At 40.3% G+C, this 18,567-nt stretch overlaps 1 protein-coding gene across 1 annotated transcript; it reads right to left on the bottom strand.

Moving 5' to 3' along the window:
* Nucleotides 1-1,215: 1,215 nt before the first annotated feature.
* Nucleotides 1,216-8,714, bottom strand: rwdd (RWD domain containing 4). Its single transcript, XM_030076797.1, has 8 exons — nt 8,513-8,714; nt 7,628-7,708; nt 7,021-7,130; nt 5,935-6,085; nt 4,851-4,959; nt 2,265-2,314; nt 2,113-2,115; nt 1,216-2,028 (listed from the first exon to the last, which is right to left on the bottom strand). The coding sequence occupies exons 1-8, from the start codon at nt 8,534-8,536 to the stop codon at nt 1,996-1,998; spliced, it is 561 nt and encodes a 186-aa protein (XP_029932657.1). The 5' UTR covers nt 8,537-8,714; the 3' UTR covers nt 1,216-1,995.
* Nucleotides 8,715-18,567: the final 9,853 nt, after the last annotated feature.

Below are 18,567 nucleotides of genomic sequence, written 5' to 3'. Positions count from 1 at the left end.
CTTCTTGGGAACAAGTCCATTTCTGTAGTAGGTCCACATAGTGCCGTCAGCTCCAAGTGTCAAGTGAGACTGAGTCAAATATACTACTTCCGGTCAACACTTTCAAAATAAAGCCCCTCTCCGCCACAACCCACCCACCGTCACCGAATAAAGTACCAAAACTGATATAAAAAAAAAAAAAAAATAATAATAATAATAATAATAATAATAATAAAAAACACTGTTTTTTTTTTTTTTTTTTTTGGAATTATGTTACAGGTAACATGTTGATATTATATCTGGTGAATCTCCACACAAAGTTTTCCATTTGAGGTTCTTTCATTTTGTTCTCATTCTTTAAATATTTGTGTTGTTGAGAGCGATGCATTTTCCCAATCTTTTTCCTTTTAACTTATATATTTATTCCTTTTCATAATCAATGAATAATTAATAAAAGTGTTTTAATTTTATTATTTGTCATGATATTCAAAGCAATCAGGCTGGTGTCACTATTTGGGCATATAAATGTTAAATAAAACATGGAGAAAAAAAAACCTCATGTTTACCATGGAGGTCACCTGAACTGGAAAGTTTTCCAAAATGTTTGTTTGTAAGTTTAATCATTCATCTTCTTAATAATTAATGAAAGCACCATTCAAAACATGCAAAATCTGCTGTTTGCTGTGTGGAAATTTGCCACTTAGGATTTTATTTTATTTTTTTGTGGTCTGCATACTTTTCGATATGCTTTCTTCTTTCTTGTTCAAGAGTGTCAAACTTTCCACATTTATTTTGAAGGAAAAATCACCAATCTTCTGGTCTTCTTCTGGCAAAATGTAGTGAACTGACAAATAAAGTTCAGATTCAAATCTGGCCTTAAAACAGATTACAAACCTGATTTAAAAAATAAGGTTAAGTTACATGAAGATTTGATGGATGATCCTAAGACAATTTGTTGGAAATAATAATAACAAGACGAACATAATTATTTGATCTATATAATCCTCGTAAAGTATTTCAAACTTTGCCAGTGTATCACTTCATTGTTTTAAAATGTTTTGCAACTCAGTACTATTCAGGTTACATTACTATGGGAACAGACTACACATGCATGCAGCTACAAAGCTGCAAGAGGACAAACTACTTGCATGAATCAAACTGTATTTTCCTCTTTCATTAAACAACCTCAGGAGACAGTTTTCATAACTGAGCACAAAGTGAGTCATTGACATTGGCCATGTTACAAGCAGTCAACCAAATCTTTTTTATTCATATATAAAAATGTAAAGTTTCTCAGTCCGTTGGGAAGAGCAAACATTTGTCAAAGTAAGAAAGAGAGGCTGAAAAGAATAACAGGTCCAGTTAGTGAGTTTTTAAAATGTTGTCTGCTTTCACAAAGCACAGCCACACGACACCTCAGAGATACCGCGGGATGACACTTGATACTTTGACATTTCCATTTAGAATCACAGCCTCACGTTTTGTGGCTCCGCAACTTGGCAACTGGATCCAATCTCAGTGAGACTTTTACATCATTGGCAGTGACAGCATGTAAGTCTATCTCTCTTCTGTGAGAAGGAAATCACGCAAACCTGCACCACATAATCAAACAGAAATTTGAGAGTGGGGTGTGTGCACTGAGCAAAGCCTGGTGTTCACTCTGACCTGGCTGTACCTCACAGAAAAAAAACAAAACAAAAAAAACAGCTTGGGCTGCTGTCACCCAATGCTAAAGCACAATCTTAAGTCCACATATAGACTCTTTGATTAAAAAAAAATAATAATAAAATATTCAGCTGTAAGTGTGTGTGTAGCCTCATCTCCTGTCAGAATGGCGTGCAGTCCAGAGCTGATGTCCAGTGTTATCCAGCCTGCTTTGGTTTCTTGCCATCTGAGCAGAACTTGTTGGTGATCCTAAGGCATCTAGACAGCAGCAGCACCAGGAGGCCGTGGCCACTTCAGCCGACTTCACTGCACCTCCTCGTAAGAAGCAGCGCCAGGTAACTGCTCTCTGACCTAGTCCTCCTCTTTGCCTCCTGTTTTGCTTAGCTACAACAGCAGACAGAAATTACACATTGCTTCATGCTGATAAGTATTCCTGTATGAGTTTTATTTTAGGAAGTTTTCACTTACGTGCTGGAAGATCAGATGGTAGCAATGACGAGGGAGAATGAAAAAAAATGGAGTGGTTAATGATGAATGGCGACGCAGGCTCATTTTCAGATTAGATATGCCATCTTGTGGAGAAACAAAACTGTAGCGGCTCAAGAGGAAAAGGCACTTACCTTGATAACGTCAACCCAGTCCCAACCTCTTGGCAGCTCCCCCTTGTTATCTGAAAGCACAAATTATCACAACGTGCACCACTATCGATTGTCTTTTATGTTACTCAGTCACTACTGCCTTTAATGCAACCCATTATCATAAGCTCTAAAATTGTTAAAGGACTGTAACTGTGATTTTGCATGTTTAGCCTAGTATTTACAAAATGTATACACATCACATCTCTACCAATCTTTTCCTCAAGCAAGCAGATGCACAGATGCATCTCAAAAAATAGAATATAATTAAAAAGTTCATTTTTTCCAAAATTTAATTCAAAAAGTGAAACTTTCATTCGGAAATATCAACCCTCTGAAAAATATGTTCATTTATGCACTCAACACTTGGTTGGGGCTCATCTTGCACAAATGGCTGCATCAGTGCAGCGTGGCATGGAGGCCATGAGCCTGTGGCTCTGCTGAGGTGTGATGGAGGCCCAGGCTGCCGTGGTAACTGCTTTCAGCTCGTCTGGACTGTAAAAGTTTAGTCTCCCACCCTCAAGAAACTTCTACAAGATTTGAGGTTAAACAAGCAATTCAGCAGTTGTTCCTGTGATGGAAAAGAGGTTCTGGTCAATTCACAGAGTGAGGGAGATCTCAGGAGACTGTGATGTCTTATGCAAAGGATGTGCACTGATGCTCATCGGAGGAGAAGAGAGAATGAGCTCTATAAGAGCGAACATTGTGCAGCACACCGATTCTGAGGGTTTCTCACTGGCATGCTTCATTTTGAAAGGAGAATCCTATCCTAACTGTGTTAGAGGTCAACAGCTCTGTGTTCATGAAAGGCGTCAGTCTGCCTGGCCTTGTCTCCCTGTGTCTGCCATGTCCCAGACTTATGGCCTTGGTGGCATGGAGACAGTAGATCTTATCAATGCAGCTCAAAAGGGGCTAAATGTGACCTACAGCTGCAGAGAAAATTCCTTCACAGTTCCTGCTCTGGTTTATTATTTATTTTAGCTGAAGAATTATTAGCTATTTTCATAAAAAAAAAAAAAAAACAGCTCTGACACAGAGCCCTTAAATGTGTGCAGAAATCATCTGCACATAACTGAGCTGGCAGATGATTGTACCGTCTTAGTCAAGAGTTCAGCTGCCATACATGACCGTCCTCTGACAGATGTGTATTAGATTCCAGTTAAAAAGGAAGTGAAATACTTAGGAGTTGTAATAAATTGTATATACAGTCCAGACGAGCTGAAGGCTGCTATCAAAACAACCTGGGCGTCCATAACACCTCAGCAGAGCCACAGACTGAGGCTGCATTTACATTGCAAGTCTTGATGCCCAGATCGGATTTGCTGCCTGAATCCAATTTTTTTTTACTGTGCGGTTACACGTATTTTATCAAGTGACCCATATCTGATTCACGCGATTACACTTGCCTACAGCATGTGAAACATCGCGCATGCCTTGGAACACGGCTTTATTTCTGTAGGTCCCTTTTATTTTCTCCTGAATTTTCTCCTCTCCCCAAAGACTGAGAAGACATCTGACCTCTTCAACTGACCACTGTGCCGAATTTTCCTCCTCATCTCTCATCTTTCTCTGCAGGTTAGCCTCCATGTTCAGTCTGTCGTTTACCGCGTGTTCACTATTTATGCGACAAAATAAGCTAATTGGTCGCAGATTTGATGACGTTAGACGCAACGTGTAAGAAAATCCGATCAGCCTGTTTACACGGCGGTCGCATTGGCACATATCCGATACATATCTGATTTATTTCCACATATGAATGAGGCCTGTATCCGATCTCAAAATATCCGAATGCATGCATCTTTTCCTGATTACACTGTCAGCGAGCATATCCGATCTGTGCCACATAAGAGCAAAAAATCGGAATTGGGTCACATTACATTGGCAGTGTAAATGTAGTGTGAATGGCTGGATTGATCCAGTCACTGGCTTCCATTCATTCCACTACGATATCAAAATGAACTTTTAGAGACTTCAAACTTTTTTCACGCCAGTATTCCTTCACCGGAATAAAGTCCTCCATGTTAGTATTCCTAAAAGCAGCAGCACTGTTGTGTTCTAATGACTTGAAATTGGTTGGAGTGAACAGGTCCCTCCACCAGGGAAAATTTGCTTTACATATCAAATTGTCAGTTCTGTGGTGACTGTAGGAATGGCCATGACATTGTTAGCCACAGAAACAGAGCATTATAAGGTGGGTCTTTCAACCAAAAACTCACGTAATAAACGGGCCAACTACTCAAAATTACTGCTATGGTCCTTTAAGGACTGTTTTATGAATGCATTTACCATCCGATCAATCATGTTAGGGTTAGCACTTGCAACAAAGATTTTATAAAGAAAGAAAGTTAGCTGGCAAAAGCAGGAGGTAATTTCTGACTGAACACAGCTAATAAAAATTGTGAAACTATAGAGTGAAACCAGGAAATGAAGAGACATGAGGCCCAGTTGTGGTTAATAACAGGAGTGTAGTGTATACTACAGTGCACTACTGTACTACTAACTGTTGTGCATTAATGCAAGAGTAACTGCTAACTGGATGTAATGTATGTTGATACTTAAAGACTCATTCACCTGTTCTGTTGGTGATCCTCCTCTTCTGTGCTTTGGTCAGCTGCTCTTTCTTCTCCTTCTTCTTGGCTGTTGAGGTGCTAGTTGTTATGTCACTGCTGGATGCCAGTGTCTGCAGAGAAATAAGAGTCACAAAACTGATTTTTGTGTAAGGAGCCGTGTGCTCTCTGATTTGGGGTTGTTGCTTTCACTAAAATAGAGTCCCATGTTACTCTTCAAGTACACAAATTTGAAAAGCCTTTCCTGCATGACACTGCAGTTTAAATCAACACTTTAACAACATGACCCAGTGCGTTTTGGCAGAGATGGAGGCATCATCAGGGAACAAGGCAGCCACACTGTGTGCTAGAGGTTTTGAGTTTGCTTGAATCAACTAACACCCAAGGTTCTGACCCGGACGTGGCCGAGTTCGGGGTTCTTTTAAAAGAAGCGACTGTCAGTCCAGTCTCAGTCGGTTCCATTTGCTGCAGGTCTCAGAACACTGACAATAGTTTTCAGTTAGAAATGTCAAACATGTGATGTAATAAGGCTGGATCCTGCTCCCTATAAAGTGTATCCGTTGCCAGAAGATGGCACTAAATGATCATAGGTTATAGTTCAAAATGGCAATGTGTGTATTATGCTGCTACATACAACAAAACTGCAAAGCTGATTCCAAATGATTCACACAAGGAATCTTCATGCCATCCACGACAGCAAGTGGATTTGAGATGAAAGAACTTGTGGATTAGCTGTTTCAGTCAGCAAGAATAACAGAGTGTATGGATTTATACTTTAAACCTTATTGGCAAGGAGGATTGATGGATTATATGTGTTACGTCACGGTCAGGCAGAAGGGGAGAAGGCGACTACGTCAGGTACGACAAAGTTTTGTTTCATCAACTTCTCATATCAACTGTGAAATCACTGCCATTCATTTGTCTCAGGTCCAACTGGGTTCTGGGCCACATTTCCCAGCTCTGCTTGGGTCTGCACTGGAACAACAGACGTCATGACACTGGCCATTCTGTTTGCTTGATGGGTGAGAAAAAAATAAACAGAATCTTGTAAAATATTGAAACAAGTAACGTTACATTCATTCACTGACCACAGCAGTAATGACAGGCTGGTGGTTCTCCATGAGGGTCTGCTGGTTCTCCTTGGCCCACTCAAACAGCGTGTACATCATGGCAGTGCCCAGGTTAGCTTCCACCTGCTCATTAAGCTTAGACAGGATCAGCGTCTTGGTGTCGGGGCCGCTGGGGTCACATCAACACATCATACATAGAACAGACAGAAAAAATGACCAAGATATATCTGTGGGGGTTGGTGCTGACATTTCTAGCTTTCAAAAACTCATCTTTAAGCTTGTACAAAAACTAAATTCCTCAAAATGAACGACTGAGTTTTTTAACCACTAGGGGCGCCAGTGAGCAGAGTGCGCTCGTATACAACAACAAAAACTTCTACCCTATCATAAATCCCCAAATGTGTTCTGTCACTCTTATTTTGGGCACTGAGCAACTTTTTGTTCTCTTTGACTCCCTTTTTGGCTAAATATATTTTTTTTCCTCAGGGACAGTTTTTTTCTTCCCTTGTCTTCTCCTGATCTACCTGAAAATCCTGCAACTATGTCTGTCAGTCAAATGTGGTGAAATCCAAATGTAAACACTGTAACCATATAAACATTAAAATCAAGATTTTCCATACCAATCCATACTGGTGAAATGGAAAACTGTTAGCTTTGTGGTAAATGTTACACAATAGTAACAAATGGAAAGATATCTATGCTGAATACAATCTTATTAGCTCAGTCTTGTGGTAGCCTGTATTCTGCAAAGCCTGTCTTGCTGCACTGTTTTAGCTTATTTAAATCACATTTTAGTAGTATTAAGGTGTGCCAACATGACTCAGCTGAAGCTCCTCAAAGCCATCTCTGTGAACTGCATGTCAGCTCTGCCGTGTTTGGTAAAACATCTACATTCTGACAGGCTCAGTATCCCATTCAGACACCTGTGGCAGAACGTTTTCACATTCCAACTTATGCTGCAGCACTTTCCGCCATTGCCGTCAGCATTGGTGTTTTCAAATTTAGTTGTCAAGAGTGTATGAAAATTCTATTTTAGCCTTTTTTTTTTTTTAATTGATATGTTATTTGCACAGGAGAGCACAGAAAAATGCACTTGCAACTTACATCCTGTTGTTGAAAAAAGCATCTAGGGATATTTGTGGGGCAGTTTCAGGATACATCTCCGGCCATGTGACATCCAGGATGAAAGCTTTGGTGTCCTCAAGCTCTCCTATCTGTAATATTAAAAACAAGAGACTCCCCAGGTTCAGTGACGTGTCTCCACCTCCTCTGACTTTCATTCACTCAGAACAAAACCTCACGCAGGGCAATGTGAGCCCTAATACCAACTTGACAGATGAAGCCACGATTCAAACTGGTAAAGATAAGATAAGATAAGATAAGATAAGATAACATAAGATATTCCTTTATTAGTCCCACGGTGGGGAAATTTCACGTATTACAGCAGCAAAGTGGATAGCAAGATATGAAGCATAATTTACACTATAAACAGTATATACAGATAATAAGTACCAATAAACAGTATATACAGATAATAAGTAACAAAGAGCAATATAAACATTGTAAACAACATAGGTGTTGAGTCATGTTAAAAATACTTTGCAACCAAGTGAGCCTGTCACATTTTGGTGTGTAGCTCTCAGTCAATACAGGGGAAACAGAATGTACGCTGTGTAGAACCACCATAGAGGCACTATATGGCAATACTCACCCTAAACTGGAAAGAAACTGGACTGATTTCCTTGAAACACTCATCCCCCTCATAGATAGAGCGAAGAGCCTCCAGCTCCATCTGTTAAACATACAAATACAGCAAAGACAATTAGTGAGAAATAAAGTTTTATGTAAAAATGAACGTAATTAATGACAGCTCTGAGTGAACACAAGCCATTCAGAAACTTGCACATCTAAAAATAGTTTACTGGGTACACAGACATGATCCAGACCTGTTCTAAGCAGTGAGGGGCCATTTTCAGTTCGGCACACATATAAAAGTACCGGACAGTATTTAATTCAATTAAAACTTATAGACATAACTCGCGCTTTTCGCAACCCTCGCCACACTTGGTATTTAGGAGAAAGAGAACTGGTTGGGATGACAGACAAATAATTATAGAAATTGGCATTTATTAATATAAGGTGACACTTGACATGTATGCCGAAGTAAAGAGTACATCCAAAATATTTATAAACAGTCTTAAGTCACAGTGTATACGACGAGTACCTTTGCCAGTGAGCGAGGACATACTAACGTGACGTATTTTTGAATGGAGTCTGGCGTGCCCCGTTCTCCGTACACGACAAAACGACACGCACCGGGGATTAATAACAGCTGGACATGCACCTGAAGCTCTGGCCTGGCTGCTGTTTCAGCTAAACAAACCTCTTACAGGCGTAGAATAAAAGCGGCCATGTTGTCTGTACAATATGCAGAGCAGTTTTCAAGGTAGCGAGCAAAGACACAAGCTGACACCTAAGCTAATAAAGGCAGGCTGGTCAGCAGCTAGCATTAGCACACAGTACTGTGAAGTGTTGGGCAGCTATGCTAACTCGCTAACGCCTGTTAGCCTGCTACAGCATCACCATTCCTTCTTACCTCTTGATCCTCGTTGGCTGTCATCTTGTTCTTCTTCTTTCTTTAGGACACACTCTTATAGTGTAGCGTAACAATTATAATATTGTCCGGGTTAACGCCCCATTCGTATCGTTAAAACTTTAGTTTGGGAATTATTCCACAACTTCCCCAGCCGGCTCATCCAGTGCCACCATGATGTTTGCGCATGCGCAATCCACGTGAACTCTGACCCCGGTGAGCAGTAGATACAGTTTTCTAATTATGGCCATTAATTGTTAATGTGAACATTATTGATGTTAGCAGTAGCAGAAGTACTAATTTTAGTAATAGTAATAGTAGTAACTGTTTAAGCATCTAAAGCCATAATTGTCAAATTACTTATTGTCTCAACTACACGTACTGTAGATAGATAGATAGATAGATAGATAGATAACTCTCAAAACTAGGAGAGAAAAAAGTATCTTTAGAAAATTCAAACATAACAAGTGACAAAATAAATAAAGTGGATCAATAAAAAGAACTTAAGAAGAAAAAAGAAAGAAAAAAGAAAATAAAGAAAAAGAAAGCCAAAGAAAAAAGAAAAACCTTTCTGTACCTTATAATAAAAATAAAAATAAAATATACTAGTATATCCATAGAATATCTACAGACCTTTCACCTTTCAGCCTTTATACAGACTGCATCTATAATGAAATATATCTGCAAAATACCTCTTGAATAGAATATGTACATATAAAACAGATGTCTTTTAATGTGTAATTTACAATATTATTTCCATGTGTCAGTTCCTGGGTGGCAGAGACTGTCAGACTTATGTGTATATGATATGATATATAAGTTAAATAATGTGCTGCCGGTGAGCCCTCTCCGCCTCACTCATCACACAATACAATTTACTGAAAGCTCGTGTGACATTTATGTTACACAGAATTGAATAACTGCACCGATGCCACTGACATTTCTCCAGACATGCTTTCAGATGACTGGGTGTATAAGTACACTGTAGGTCTCTGCCATGACAGGAAGCCTGGTCATTGTTACTTATCTCAGCGGAGCGAGAATGTTTGAGCACAGAGGAGAGATCAATACAATTGGTGGAGGAACAATGGGAGACAGAGAGAGCAGGCAGAGTATAATCTGCTGTCTGCACTGCTCCACCTGAACTTCAATGAGGAGAGAGATAACCAATAATAGTAGCTAAGACCGGATTGTTTTAGCCTCCTCCTCGAAAATAGGCCATTTAGATCATCACTGGACGTTAAAACTCTTCACTGAAGCCAAGCCTAATGAAATCTGTTACGCGTTAGCTGCTCCCTCAGGTCAGTTGACCCAGGACAACAGACATATAGACAAAATGACCGCAATATATATCTGTGGGGGTTGGTGCTGACATTAATGGCTTTCAAAAACTCACATTTAAGCCTGTACTCTGTTTTGGCACAAATACTAAATCCCTTAAAGATGAACAACTGAGTTTATAACCAGTAGGGGCACCACTGAGCAAAATGGGCTCCTATACGACAATAAAAACACTTAAAATGTGATTTTTGAGTACAAGCATTAAGATAAATGAATACACCACAAGCACTGACATGGATTCCGCAATAAAATGAACTTTAGCATTCATGTTATTTCCCCCATAAATCCCCAAGATGGGTTCCAAAGACAACCGATGTAGTAGTGATATCACTGACTAATGCTGGATTATTAGTAAAAGTGACCATTGGTGGAAAGAATACAACAAATACTCCAGTAGAAGTACTGTTACTTTGCTAATGTTTTACTTAAGTAGAAGTAGAAGATGTGCAGTAAAAATCGACTGCAGTAAAAGTACAAAGTGGCTCATTTCAAATGTCCTGGCAGTAAAAGTGACTGAGCTCCATAACTGTGTTAGCTGTGATCTTTTCCATGCAGTTAGAAAAGGAGGAGAGAACACGCTACAAACTGCATGCTTTTAAAGGGGCATTACACTAAACTGAAGTGAGGATCCTATAGACTCAACTGACACATGTGGAATAAGCGCTATGATATGATGATTGAGCTCACTGATATTTTTCTGTTTTTTTTCCACACTTGTACCACAGTTTTTACCACAGTCTGCAGTTTTTTGTAGTGCACTTTTTATTGGAAGTAAAATTACTGACTTCAAAAAATACTAAAAAAAAAAAAAAAAAAAGTACAAGTACACAAAAAAGCTACTTAGTTACAGGAATGCGAGTAAATGTAATTAGTTACTTCAACCTGTGAAAGTGACTGCTGACCTTATATATTAGTGTAACTCTGCCTCAGACAGGAACATCACTAAACACAAAGCATTCTGGACAGCAAGTTGTAACTGGTCATTTTCTGGTCATTTTCAGAATCAGAAGAATCAGAATCAGAATCAGAATCAGCTTTATTGGCCAAGTATGTGTTCACATACAAGGAATTTGACTCCAGTAAACTTTGCTCTCTCGTAATTTACATAAATTCAATAACCAAAGAGAAAACAGAAAAAAGGTGATAAAATAAACAAGTAGACAAGTAAACAGTGCAAATACACAAGTAAACAGTGCAGATAGAAGAGTAAACAGTGCAGACAGAAACATAAACAGTGCAGATAGAGGAGTAAACAGTGCAGATAGAAACATAAACAGTGCAGATAGAAGAGTAAACAGTGCAGATAGAAACGTAAACAGTGCAGATAGAAGAGTAAACAGTGCAGATAGAAGAGTAAACAGCAGATAGAAACAAACAGTGCAGATAGAAGAGTAAACAGTGCAGATAGAGGAGTAAACAGTGCAGATAGAAACGTAAACAGTGCAAATAGACAAATTAAATAACAAAAGAAAAAACAGAAAGGGCGAGAAAAAATAAACAAGTAAAAAAACAAACCACTATAACAACTATATACAAGATGATGTGCAATGATGTGCGATGCTGCAGTGCGTATGGACCTGACACTCTGTGACTATGAAGAGTTCATCAGACCAACAGCCTGGGGGAAAAAACTGTTTCTGTGGCGGGTGGTTCTGGTGAACAGTGCTCTGTAGCACCGACCAGAGGGGAGAAGTTGAAACAGTTTGTGTCCGGGGTGAGAGGAGTGTGCAGAGATCCTGGCGGCCCTTTTCCTGACTCTGGACTAGTACAGGTCCTGAATGGAGGGGAGGTTAGTCCCGATAATCTTCACTGCAGACCTGCTTGTTCTTTGCAGTCTGTTCCTGCCCTGTTTGGTGGCAGACCCAAACCAGACAGTGATGAAAGTACACAGGACAGACTGGATGATGGCAGAGTAGAAAAGTGTGAGCAGTTCCAGAGACAGGTTGAACTTCCTAAGGCAGCGCAGGAAGTACAACCTCTGCTGGGCCTTTTTCCTGATGGAGTCTATGTGGGTGGTCCACCGCAGGCCCCAGAGAAGGTGGATCCATTTTCATTTAGTCAGCCATCTTCTCATCTCTCATCTAACTTACACCCTTTCAGAGACTAAAACTTGATGTAACTGGGCATAACTCTGAGGGTAATGACATGTTGAATAGTTGAAGATTAATTTGTGTCCTTGGAGAATCAGAGAGGCTCCAGCAGTTCAATATTGAACAACTACTTGAATAAATTAGATGTTCAAAGAAAATAAATTCTATTACTATCCTGAAACTACTGCTGCAGCACAGATAAAAATATATTGGACTTGATTCAGGTTAAAGGCCTCCATAGACGTAGTTTGGTATAATTACACTTGACCTCAGCTGAATTAGAGGCTGACGACATGACTGACTAATGCTTGATTATTAGTAAAAGCCAGTACTGACCCTATATATTAATATAACTCTATGTCAGACATGAATAAGAGTAAACACAAAGCAGTCTGGACAGCAAGGTGCAAGCAGTCTGCAGCCCCCTATGCCTGCAACAGTACACCTGTGTCAAAAAAATAACAAGTAACAAGTAATTTTCATTTAGTAATTTTCTCATCCAGCGTACACCTTTCCAGGGACTAAAACTTGGTGCAACAGGGCATAACTTGAGGGGTAATGACATGACCTATTTGGACATTGGAGTAACATGGTTGGATGGTTTCCACCTCCATTACACATTAAATGCTGAATAGTTGCAGATTATTTGTGTCCTTGGAGAATCTGAGAGGCTCCAGCGGCTGTGAAGTCGATGGTTTTAGGGCACTTAGTGGTGGAAGAGGTGAATATTGATTCTTTAAAATTGCCAAGTGGAGATTTCATTTTCTGTTTCTCTGCAGGCCATGGAAGATAGGGAGGAGCAGAGGGATTCAAGATGTTTTTTTTTTTCCCTCCCTGTTTGGCTGCTTCATAGATTTGCATATCTGAAGTAGCACTATAAGATGCAGTGAATGCTAAATGTCAGCCCACATCTGAAATGACTTGACAAACATTGCTGGGGTGACACCCATATGAAATTACGTCTTCTCAATTAAAAACAAATAGAGTATGAAGCTGAATTCACCTTGATATTTTATACCAATAATGTCAGCGAAGAGATGTGAATGTAAATGTTAAATGCCAGCAGAAGTATTCACTGTGGGGGAAGTTGTGATCATTTGATCTGTGGGGCTGAAAATGACACATGGTGTTTGAGTTGTGATTACTGCTGATCCTCTGATTTATTCCCCTTAGGTGAAGCAGGCAGCCAGAGGAGGAGGAGGATGATCAAGAGAAAGACGAGGCTTCTGAGACAGCTTATGGCTGTTGCTGAGATGTAAATGAACCAGCCACATCATTAGAAACTGCTACTTTTGACAGGGCAGATACAACTGAGAGACTGACCTGATTGCAGCCTTTAAAGCTGATTGATCAGCTAAAAATAGAATCCATGTTAATCCCATAATGGATGGTTAAATGTTCATTGTGAACGTAAAGAAATCACTGCCAAAGCTAGCATTAAGACTTTCTTAAGCCACGAGAAGTGCTAACTATTAGCCTCCTGTCATTCAAGTGGATTTCCCCCCAGCTAACACTTGTAAAAATAGCTGGAAATCTTCTCAAATTGTTAAAGTTTGTCTATAATAATGTGTAGCAGAGGTTTTACAGCCTAAAATGGCATAAAAATGTTGATTGTTTTCAAAATTAAAAATGATCAGTGATAGAGGTATTTTTTGCACGGTCCAAACTCTCCGTGCTGGCGTGCAGCTCCTGTGGTGGCTGGCAGGTGCCTGACATGCATGTGAAATGTGTGCAACAGAGGAAAACAGAGGAAACGAAGAAGCAAAGAAGAAAGAAAGTTGTTACTTTTGGAGTGATTCAGGAAGTGCAGAAGTTACTGGGTCTTTCTGGATGCTGATAACAGGAAAAAGCTTTAAACAGAAAAATGATCATCCATGTACACGCTGGCAATCATACACTATATTACCAAAAGTATTCGCTCACCTGCCTTTACTCATACTATGAACTGAAGTGCCATCCCATTCCTAACCCATAGAGTTCAATATGATGTCGGTCCACCTTTTGCAGCTATTACAGCTTCAACTCTTCTGGGAAGACTGTCCACAAGGTTGAGGAGAGTGTTTATAGGAATTTTTGACCATTCTTCCAAAAGCGCATTGGTGAGGTCACACACTGATGTTGGTCGAGAAGGCCTGGCTCTCAGTCTCCGCTCTAATTCATCCCAAAGGTGTTCTATCGGGTTCAGGTCAGGACTCTGTGCAGGCCAGTCAAGTTCATCCACACCAGACTCTGTCATCCATGTCTTTATGGACCTTGCTTTGTGCACTGGTGCACAGTCATGTTGGAAGAGGAAGGGGCCCGCTCCAAACTGTTCCCACAAGGTTGGGAGCATGGAATTGTCCAAAATGTTTTGGTATCCTGAAGCATTCAAAGTTCCTTTCACTGGAACTAAGGGGCCAAGCCCAGCTCCTGAAAAACAACCCCACACCATAATTCCTCCTCCACCAAATTTCACAGTCGGCACAATGCAGTCTGAAATGTACCGTTCTCCTGGCAACCTCCAAACCCAGACTCGTCCATCAGATTGCCAGATGGAAAAGCGTGATTCATCACTCCAGAGAACGCGTCTCCACTGCTCTAGAGGCCAGTGGCGGCGTGCTTTACACCATTGCATCCGACGCTTTGCATTGCACTTGGTGATGTGTGGCTTGGCTGCAGCTGCTCGGCCATGGAAACCCATTCCATGAAGCTCTCTGCGTACTGTACTTGGGCTAATCTGAAGGTCACATGAAGTTTGTAGCTCTGTAGCAACTGACTGTGCAGAAAGTCGGCGACCTCTTTGCACTATGCGCTTCAGCATCCGCTGACCCCTCTCCATCACTTTACGTGGCCTACCACTTCGTGGCTGAGTTGCTGTTGTTCCCAAACGCTTCCATTTTGTTATAATAGAGCTGACAGTTGACTGTGGAATATTTAGGAGCGAGGAAATTTCACGACTGGATTTGTTGCACAGGTGGCATCCTATGACAGTTCCACGCTGGAATTCACTGAGCTCCTGAGAGCGGCCCATTCTTTCACAAATGTCTTGTTTCACAGTCTGCATGCCTGAGTGCTTGATTTTATACACCTGTGGCCAGGACAAGTGATTAGGACACCTGATTCTGATCATTTGAATGGGTGAGCGAATACTTTTGGTAATATAGTGTATATGCATTTCAATTTTTGAAAGTAACACTTTGTAAACTGATGTTAAACCTTCTTTGAGTGGACTAAGTGAGTTAATTTTCAGAATGTTATTAGACAGTATACACATGGACAATACCAAAATGATCACAAATTATGAAAGAGAAATAAGACAGGAGGAAAACAACATTTAAGCATGATAAATGATAAATGAGCAAAGAGCGGAAATACTGGACATCATGGTGTGAAGAGGAATAAAGCTTCCAGGGACACAAGAGGGCGTCGGAAGCTCCATTTTCAGGATGTCCTCCCAGTTTGGAGGGATTAGTCGACGGATCTGGCAGCGTTCTGTCTCAATAACTTCTAACTGCCTGAGCGAAGCCGGGTGACAAGAGACCGGTTCACTGTTGGCCAGAAAACCCCGGCTCATGTTACTGCAGTCACAGAGGAAGCCCGGCTGAAACCCACACAGCAGCCAGTTTAAGCAGCCATATAACAGCCAGTTTAAAGTAATAGTCTGTGATATTGACATAATAAAAAAAATGTCTGTCTTGTTACCCTCCATCACTTTTTTGTGATATGCCCAGACTCATTTTGTACTCTAAACACCCTGTGTCTGCTGGGTGTTTCCTGAGAAAAATGCTCTCTTCACGTTGAGTGATGGTTTTTGTGTTTCCAGTTTAAAGTGCAGACTCCAAGCTGCACTTTAATGTTGTTTTGTTTTGGATAATTTATTTTATTTTATTTTTTGCCTGTAACTGACTGTAGCCACATAAATCCCAGAGATTGGTTACTGACTGCATCAAATACAGCTGACGCCAAGGGTTCAGAAGTTAAACCTCGTTGTTCAACAGTGCTCAACACCACAAAGTGGAGTGAAATGAAAAGCGTATCAAGGCTTTTCAGCTGGATCGTTCAGCAACCGTGTCCCATAATGAAGGTTACAGTGTGGATCAGGCCGCATACTTTTATCCGACCCGAGATGGGAGCATAGCAACTGAGCCAAACCCGAACCCATTCTTCTTTTTCTGACCTGATTATTTTTTTTGTGTATGTGTCCAAACCCAACCCAAGCCTGAGATTTTGCTTCCCCTTCATCATTAGGTTACATTTACCGCCTGAAACAGCCAATGTGTTGCCTTCAGTGTCGTCATGTAAACTCCAGGACTAGACATGAAGTTGCCCAGAACAGACTGTAAGTCCATCATTTTTTATTTTTTTTCACATTAGAGTTTCACTAAAATAGCGCTAATGTGCCTGAACCTGACCCGAACCTGGACAGAATTTCTGAATTTGCGTCTGAACCCAACCCAATGAGTCCCAGTGGGCTTGGGTCAGGTCGCCACACTCTAATGGAGGTCCCCTGGAGATAGGGGAAAACAGGGCTGGTTGTCACTCTGCGTGTACCATGCTCACTAGAGGGTGCTGTTCAAACATTTTTGTACCCAAATTCTCAGAACTGGGGTCAGATTTCACACATTTCATTTCACAAATGAACCTCACTGAGAGAGAGCACATTTAACAATTTTCAAGTCGCAACATAAATTCTCAGCTTCTTAATGTTTTTTCTCCTTGGCTTTTATGCAATTAGTTTATCTTTAACCTATGAACCACGGTGAAAAGAATGAAAGGAGAGCTGTGGGGATGGCTGTCACAAGGGAACAAGTTATATTTAATAGTACATATATTTTCACTTGAATAAGATTATAGGGAGAAAGGTGGCTCCTTTCCTACCAGACAGCTCAGGTTTCCATAACATCTTGACAGGAAATCAATAAAGGATAGTGTTATTGAGGAACTACGAGCAAAGTAAGAAGTGAGAAAATCAACCACATTCTACCGTAAATTCTGTCTAAGTATAGAGGTGCAGTTAGAAAAGGTATGTTTTATAGATATCTATATCTATATCTACCTATCTATTTATCTATCTATGTGTGTGTGTGTGTGTGTGTGTCTACAGTGACCCTAATATGCTGTTGCAGAAAAAGAGTGGTACCTGAAAAAGATTGTTGCGGTGGGGCAGTAGCTCAATTCAGTGAGAAATCTGAAAGGTAGATTTTTTCCAAGGGTAATATACAATAACACGGTAAATGATTAAAAAAAAAAAAAAAAAAAAACAGTACAAATTGAGAATAAAAAGAAATAAAGGGAATTTTGCTCACAAGGTAAAATAAAACCATTCAAAATAAAAGGCCACAGATGTGCTCCTGGATTTCAAGGCGTTAACAGATGAAAGTAAAATTAAATTTATCAGAGGTGACAGAATCAAAAACAGCAGAGAAATGGACCATGTGTCTTACTGTACATGGTCGAGCTGTGGAAACAAGAAGCTACTGAAGCTGGTCCTCCAACAGGGCTGCCACATGGTGGATCACATTATCTCAAAGTCCTTCTCCTTAAGAAATAGCTCTTAGTGAAATGCTCTTAGCTCGCTGCTCTCATTGTGTTAAGTAAATAAGATTAACATTATAAATGACACCAGCTCTGCAGTTTTTTCATTGTTTATCAGTGATCTTTCCTGACTTTTCACACTATAATGTCATTTGCTGTAGATCATACTGGACAGAGCAGCATTACCAGCTGAGTCCAGTTATGGCTGTAATCCGCCCTGCTGAGACTGATGGGCATGGTCAGTCCGATCCAATGACTTGCAGCGCAAGTGCTTTACTTTAATACTCAGTAATAACATTTACATGAGAGAAGATACGCTGCCAAGCTCTTATGTCAATTTCAGTCAAATTGGATTCACTGGAATAGGTAATTGAAGAGAAAGACACTTTTTTTCTGTCTGTGAAGCAGCGCAGCAGAATAGGTTCTCTCCTTTGTCCTCTCCATACTAATGCATTTGTACTGCCAATATAAATATACTCAATATGGCTGGGAAGCACAATGTTTACAACCACATTGATTTCCATTATAAAAACTCTTCCCAGAGGATATGTATTCTCTCTCTCTCTCTCTCTCTCTCTCTCTCTCTCTCTCTGTCTGTCTGTCTGTCTATATATACTGTATTTATGTGTATATCTATATATAATCTATATATTTATCTCTCTATATATATATCTTTATCTATATCTATATATAGATATGGATATAGATATATAGATAGATATAGATTTATAGGTAGATATATATAGATATAGATGAGTTCCAGCGTCCTGCTGTAATAGTAATGTAATAGGATGCCACCGCTGCAACAAGTCAGCTGGTGAAGTTTCTTCCCTCCTAGATATTCCACCATCAACTGGAAATGGGATTATTGCAAAGTGGAAGCATTTAGGAACCACAGCAGCTCAGCCACCAGGGGGCAGCACCATGTAAAGTTACAGAGCGGGGTCGCCGAGCGCTGAGGCTCATAGTGCGTAAAAGTGGCCGACGCTCTGCTGACTCAGTAACTGCAGAGCTCCAAACCTCCTCTGGCATCAACATCAGCACAGAAACTGAGAACAGAGATTGTGAGCCAGGCTCTCTGGTCCAACATCAGTGTCTGACCTCACAAATGCT

This window comes from Myripristis murdjan, chromosome 18 (assembly GCF_902150065.1).
Source record: "Myripristis murdjan chromosome 18, fMyrMur1.1, whole genome shotgun sequence".
Taxonomy (NCBI): domain Eukaryota; kingdom Metazoa; phylum Chordata; class Actinopteri; order Holocentriformes; family Holocentridae; genus Myripristis; species Myripristis murdjan.
Note: the sequence above shows the minus strand (reverse complement) of the source record. Positions and strands in the feature narration are given on the sequence as shown.